A 7,763-nucleotide genomic window follows, 5' to 3' on the forward strand; every position below is an offset into this window, starting at 1 on the left:
CTGTAGGACATACTCCTACTGTCTTAATACACCTGTTTTTTTTGTTGTTGTTAGAAACACTCATATGCTTTATATGTTTGTTTCTTTGTTTGTTTATAAAACTGCTATTTTCATTTATAACACCAACATATTTTCATTGATATTTAATATCTCTTGTTCCAATTCATTATGAACACAAAATTTTTCTTCCTCTATTTCCACCCAGGGATGCTAATCCCGAGGCCAATAGAAGATCATGAAGCGCCATTCATGTGATCTAAGACCTGTGAAAAGATGATGCCAACCATCGATGACCTCAGGGACAACCATAGACTGTAAAATATATGGACGTAGTATCCGTGACTTCACACATATGTTTCTAAAGATCGCAAAAGAAGCCACAAGTAGGCGCGGCCAACCGTCGACATTTTGTTCGCGCGTCATCACACCCACGATGAGATACCAAACAAGGGCAAAAAGGCGGAGAGTGAGCGGAGCTACAGACACTGCTGGCAGTTTGCTTGGACCTGGTTCAGACACACTTTACTTTGGGACAACGCTTAATACTTTATCACCTGCGACTTGTTTGTATTCTGACCACTTGTGCTTGCTTGTATACTATATCAATAAAGTGTTTAGACTTAAAAACACTGCTGTAATACATTGAGCCACTAAACGTTGTTCTTATGATGTTTTTCAACAGGAGGAAAACGCGAATTACTTCCAAACACTTCAGATATAGTCTGTGTTAGTTAAGGTAAGACTATTGATGAAATCCAGCATAACACTGTATGACAACGCTTCAGATGACTGTTCAAGAGCCTACAGCTAATCAGTCCGTCAGATTCTGGAGTGCATTACAGCTCTAATATAAAAATAAACGATAAATGATCTTAAATAAAACAAATACATGTATAGAGATGGTATATACGTATATAACTTTACTCACATGGGAAACGGAGGCCACGTGAATGGTTTTTGAGCACAATTAAGTGCACTCAACATGCCATGCCATCTAATAATTGTAGGAAACAAGTCCAAAAGGCAGTCGACTGTGTAAAGCCACATAAAACAATACAGAAATACGATAAATATGCAGAGTTCAGTGGCTAATCTACAGGAGTCAGCTGAGGTGACGTGACGGCGACCAGAAAGACCTAGCTGTCAATCAAGTGGCCACGCCCTTAATTATGCAAACTAAATATAGCCTAAAATAAAGAAAACTGATGAGTTATAAAAAAATTCACCCCCCTCACAGTTGTCATGAAGGATAATATTAGCTGTATTAACCAAAATCTGTTTTTGTACCGGGCTGTAAACACCTTTTTTTGGCTGTAAAGTTGGCCATTCTAACAGTGGGCTCCATTGAAATTTGCTCTATTTTGGAGCCAGGAGCGGCCAGGACTAGCGGAATCTCAGATGAACTGCAGTTTTAGTTACTTCCGTATTGGCTTCCTGAGGGAGAACGGGAGGTTGCCGCTTGGGGACAACACATATGAAGAGATGATGCCAAACATCGAGGACTTCGAGGACAACTCATACACTTAATACACAATAAATTTGTAGGTTAACTATATAACTTATATTTGACTGTAACTTTAACTTCATTTGATTGTAATGTCATAATGTGCACCTTTTTAAAGCTGCTTTGAAACAATAATTATTGTATTGTATAAAGCACATTACATAAACTTAAAATGAATTAATTTAAGACATTGTATGTTAAATTCTAAATATACTGTGCATCAATATATACATCAAATAAATATATGTATCTTGATATAATGATGCTGACTTATATTATTACAAAGACTTAAATATGCTAATATATATATATATATATATATATATATATATATATATATATATATATATATATATATATATATATATATATATATATATATATATATATATAAGGTATTTAGGATGCAGTTCTGGATGCAGTTCTTTGATCGACAGAAAATGTATAATAAATATATGAACAAAATTTATCTAAAATAATAATAATAATAATAATGAATCAAACGGAATTGTTAGTGTAAGTGTAATAACCACCACAGCTCTTTGTTTAAAAGAGCACAGTGTGTAAAAAAGTGTCCAGTTGTTCTAGTGTCTCACAGAACATTGGGATATTATGCACATTTAATTAAAGTGAATTGACAGTGAAAGAGAGAGAGAGAGAGAGTGAGAAAGAGAATGAAGTAGTGCATCAGTGATCAGCCTCACCTCATTAACTGATACATAGTAACGAGGTTGCTGGAAACGAGGCGTGTTGTCATTTCTGTCCCTCACCACTATCCGTACTTCATGCAGAATAACCGTTCCCACCAGCTCATTGGTGCACTGGATCTGAACCACGATGGTAGTGATGGAGCTTGGCGGCTGGAAGAAGAGCACATACATGTACAAGGCTTTAGAGGATAACAGAGAACACTCACACAAACAATCAGAAGTCTGGAATAATTCAATTTATTTTGATCACCAAAGCTGAATTTCCATTCTGAAAATATACAGTAAAGCAGTAATGATGTGGTACATCTTTGCAATTTAAAGGGGATCTGTTTTGCCCCTTTGTAAAAGATGTAATATAAGTTTCTGATGTCCTTAGAGTGTGTATGTGAAGTTTTAGCTCAAAATACTACTGTCACTACTAATGTTTTATAACTCTTTGAAATGGCCGCTTTTAGGCTTTGATCCTAATTATTGTGTCATTTTGGTGACTATACTGTAGCTTTAAATTCAAATGAGATTGAGGTCTTTTTTAAAAATAGGGTGAAGCTACAAATACCTGTTTGTCAGCATAGTAGCAGATGTAAAAACGAGACTAATGTCTTATACTAATGAGGAGAAATTATTGCAAATAAGGGCTTTTACCCTCTGATGACAAATGTGGGAGATGTCAATCAAAGTGTTTTGTTGACTGCTTTTGATTATGTGTGATTATCTATCTATCTATCTATCTATCTATCTATCTATCTATCTATCTATCTATCTATCTATCTATCTATCTTTCTATCTTTCTATCTATCTATCTATCTATCTATCTATCTATCTATCTATCTATCTATCTATCTATCTTTCTATCTATCTATCTATCTATCTATCTATCTATCTATCTATCTATCTATCTATCTATCTATCTATCTTTCTATCTATCTATCTATCTATCTATCTATCTATCTATCTATCTATCTATCTATCTATCTATCTATCTATATATATACACACACACACACACACACACACACACACACACACACACACACACACACACACACACACACACACACACACACTAATTTATTATAAATAAATAGATAAGGGGAAAAAAAAAACTTTATAGTACTTCTTCTTTGATTTGTTTCATGTTTTATGCATTTTATGTTGTTTTATTCCTTCCTTGTATCATTTTTATACAATTTGCGTACAGCATAAAGGTCAATGACTGTTGTATTGTGCTATACAAAAAAATAGGTAAATTAAAGTAAACATATATACTTTAGAAAATATATACACATATTTCAAACTACTATACACTACCAGACAAAAAAGTCTTGTCGCCTATGCAAGTTTTAGGAACAACAAAAAATAACTTGACTTCTAGTTGATTATTTGGTATCAGAAGTGGCTCATATGACAGGCAAATGCCTCTAGATTCCGCTTATTTTACCAAAATAAAATATGATCAAGCCTTGATTTTTAATTATTAAAATAGGACAGAAAGCTCTGACTTTGCTCAGACAAAAGTCTTGTCACTTAACAGAAATAATGTACAGTGTAGAATATAAAGTCATGGTGCAGTGGAAACAGAATGAATATTGTGTATGACTCCCATGAGCTTAAACGACTGCATCCATACATCTCTGCAATGACTGATATAACTTATTAATAAAGTCACCTAGAATGGCAAAGAAAGCATTCTTGCAGGACTCCCAGAGTTCTTCAAGATTTATTTTTAATGTCTCCTTTATCTTACCCCAGACATGCTTAATAATGTTAATGTCTAGTGACTGTGCTGGCCAATACTGGAGGACCTTGACCTTCTTTTATTTCAGGAACTTTGAAGTGGAGGCTGAAGTATGAGAAGAAGTGCTATCCTGCTGAAGAATTTGGCCTCTCCTTTGATTTGTAATATTATGGGCAGCACAAATATCTTGATACCTCAGGCTGTTGATGTTGCCATCCACTTTGCAGATCTCTCGCATGCACCCATAATGAATGTAACCCCAAACAATGACTTTTCCTTCACCAAACTTGACTGATTTCTATGAGAATCTTGGGTCCATGCAGGTTCCAATAGGTCTTCTGCAGTATTTGTAATGATTATGATGCAGTTCAACAGATGATTCATCATAAAAACCTCTCGACCTTCTGCCACTTTTCCAATTGATCAACTAGAAGTCCAGTTATTATTTGCTGTTCTAACAACTGGGATTGACGACAAGACTTTTGTCAGGTAGTGTATTTGCTGTACTGGACTATTCAACCCGGGCTCATTGTGGAAACGTAGCCCCGCGGACGTTTCTGCCCACCGCGATTTACGTCCCGGGAGGTACGTATTTGAGCGTTTTTTTGTTTTCGCGGATCCGCGAGAGGCCGCTGTGCGCGCTTTTTCGCGTCTCGGGCGCCTCTCGGGAGCGCGCGGTGTTCGCGCCCGCGCCGTTCTGGCGCGAAAAGCCGCCGGATCGGAAAAAAGAAAGCAAAAGCCCTCGTTTTCGATTTCGACCGCGTTTTCGGATCCTGCCGCGTTCTCGCCCTTATTTTATTAGATTCCGTTTTTCGTCTTATCTGATTTCCGGAACCTGCTGTTCCCCGGACTCGATCCCGGTCGTCGTCCACCGCGGCCTGCTCCGGCTCCTCCTCCGGGGCCTCCACCCCGCCGACGCAACGCTGTGAGCTAAGCGGACAAACTGATTGCATCGGGAAAGCCCTCCACTCGGAGGCGAGCCGTCGGCCGGCGAGCACGAAGAGGAGGGGCGGAGCGGCGCCACACCGCCCCGCAGCGTTCGCTCGAAAAAACCAAACGTGGCCTTTACGTACCTCCGGCCACGTAAATCGCGGTCTCCAGAAACGTCCGCAGGGCTACGTTTCCAGAATGAGCTTGGGTTGGGACTATTTTAAGGCTAAAAATCCCTTTTCATTTGTGGCTCATTTACAGTACATTCAGGTCTATATGTGGCAATACAGAAGCAATAACCAGTCAATAACTTTATAGTTTGCAGCATTAGTAATAAGAGCCTGAACAACACATCCAGCAGTGGCATCTCTGTATGTGTGAATACACACAATTACACAACCGGATGTAACAATGTAAACAGGATTAATGTGAAGCCTGTTTATTCTCTTGAGTATAAATCAGATGCCTGGCCTGATGTGCTGGGAATAAAACAAACAGTGGAGTTTCTCGGTGAAGTGTCTGAATCCCACAAAGCCTCCCGAAGAGGACGAGGAGGAGGAAGTGGAGGGATTGTCCTATAATCATCCTCAAATATAGTGTCAGAAAAAGACCTGTCAGCACCACAACGCTTCTTTTTCCAGCACACAGACACACGTGTGACTCTTTATAGACGAGCGGTGTAATGTACAGACAGACAGTTGAAGAGGGATGAGATGAAACTTGTGGAAAAGAGGAGCGGAATCACAATCCTCCTATGGAGGCTGTAGGAGTAAAATATGCTACTTTTTTAGTCTTCATGAAGAACTGGCTGTTTTTATTCTCTAAAACAGTATAGTATTGGACTTTGAGGGCCTTTTAAAATTAAATGTAAAGAAATAATTAATTAAAGAGACAATCACATTTCCTCAGCTTCTATGTAACTGCAACTGCACTGAAAACCCTAATGGGTTGACTGAACTAAATTGAGTAAACTCGTTGCCTCAATTTAATTTGCTGGTTTTGTAGAATATACTTAAATTGTTCAGTTCACTAAACTTAGTACTAAATTTGGTGAACTGAACCATATAAGTATAGTCTACAAAACCGTCAAGTTAAATAAACTTAAATATGCGCGTTTAGGGAGACTCTATTGCTCAATTAAATTGAGGCAACGAGTTTACACAAATAATTGAGCTCAGTCAACTTATTAGGGTTGTCAGTGGACTTTTTTTTTTTTTTCCCTCCATGGAATAATGGAAATAAAAATGCTGGTCACTGATTCGAAATAAAAACGTTGAAATATGTTGTTCTACTTTTGCATTGATTTAACATTTTGCAGATAAGTGAGAAATGAAACTTCATTGTGATGGTATCCAAAACATCAAATCTTATTCAGACAGCATACCAATACATTTCCCAAACATTCAGTTATCTGGACAATAAGGAAGTCCTTAGGCTGAGCTAGATTTAGCTAAATGCAAGATTTCCCAACTAGGACTTCACAAAACAAACAGTTTATAGCAGCTCCAAGAAACCATGCTTCTGTCTACCACACCTGAATCTCTTCTTCATTCACCTACTTACCTATTATATATTCCAGAGGTCTGAACAGCGCCCTCTAGTGCTCTCTTTTTTTCCATTATTCCATAGATAACAAACAAAAACAAGTGACAGACATTTCATTCTGTTAAAAAAAATTAAATAAATAATATATATATATATATATATATATATATATATATATATATATATATATATATATATATATATATATAGTTACGTATGGACCTTATTCTAAAATACGCACGCACGCTTGTTTTTGATATCGTTCCTATTCAGTTGCCTATGGGAGAATCGACTAGGATTAACAAATGGCAAAAAACGGTCAAACGACTTGCTCTACAAACAAATGTGTTCATGACTATACAAAAAAAGCAGATTAATATTATAAGAAAAGGTCAATTTGCAACATCAAGGAGCATAATGAGCTGTTTTGAACTTCTAAAAATGAATGGAAGTAAATGAGCCTGGAAGTCTCGAGCCAAAAAGATTCAAATGGCTGCGTCCGCTCGTACACGGTCAATAGTATTAATAAAAATCTAAAAGATATTTAAAATCTTAAAATTTCTATATATATATTTTATAAAACAATTAATTCTGTTAAAAATAAGCAATTATATATATATATATATATATATATATATATATATATATATATATATATATATATATATATATATATATGTATATATATATATATATATATATATATATATATATATATATATATATATATATATATATATATATAGAATGTCAAATTTACTCAGTTCAGAATTTTTGGCCCCTCTTCAAATTGAGTTAATGTTACTCAGCAGTTAAAGTTGATAGGCACTAATGATGAACACCTGCTGCTAATAAGCAGAAACACAGAAGAGGAAAAAACTACAACTGATTTCAGTCCAGCCTAAGATAAAATTAACTGAAATAAAAAAAAAAAAAAACTTGAGGTGTGAACCTATACTGGTCTCACGATTGGGTTCGGTTGCGATTATCATGTCATCGATACGGTTCAATTCGATATCTCGGAGCATCACGGTGCATTGACGATGCTTTTCATGCACAGTGTTGTATTTTGGGGGGTGGCTATAACAAGCTGTCTGTATAAACACACACACACACCACGCGCGCTTGCTTGTGATATTGTGATATTGTGAGTCCGCCCAATCCTCTTAAAATTACACCAGAGTTACCGACTGCTCACACGATTTATTTGGAAATTTATTCCCGTGCCGCGACAATGCACAGGTACAGCTGCGGAATGCATACAGCCGAGAGGAAAAGTCACGCCAGCAGGTGAAATGGGCCACAGTGAAAGAGAGAAATGGAGGTTACTTTCATTCCC

General features: G+C 36.7%; 1 protein-coding gene across 30 annotated transcripts in view; it reads right to left on the reverse strand.

Moving 5' to 3' along the window:
• The window catches only part of pcdh15a (protocadherin-related 15a), a 759,862-nt gene that overhangs the window by 255,729 nt on the left and 496,370 nt on the right, over nucleotides 1-7,763 (reverse strand). For all 30 annotated transcript variants that reach the window (XR_012388492.1, XR_012388488.1, XR_012388474.1 and 27 more), the window contains 1 exon segment: nucleotides 2,209-2,364. Coding sequence is in view for 3 of the 30 variants with exons in the window: in XM_017358710.4 (XP_017214199.1) it covers nucleotides 2,209-2,364 (156 nt within the window). In the remaining 27 variants the exon portion in view is untranslated.

Source organism: Danio rerio, chromosome 13 (assembly GCF_049306965.1).
Source record: "Danio rerio strain Tuebingen ecotype United States chromosome 13, GRCz12tu, whole genome shotgun sequence".
NCBI lineage: Eukaryota > Metazoa > Chordata > Actinopteri > Cypriniformes > Danionidae > Danio > Danio rerio.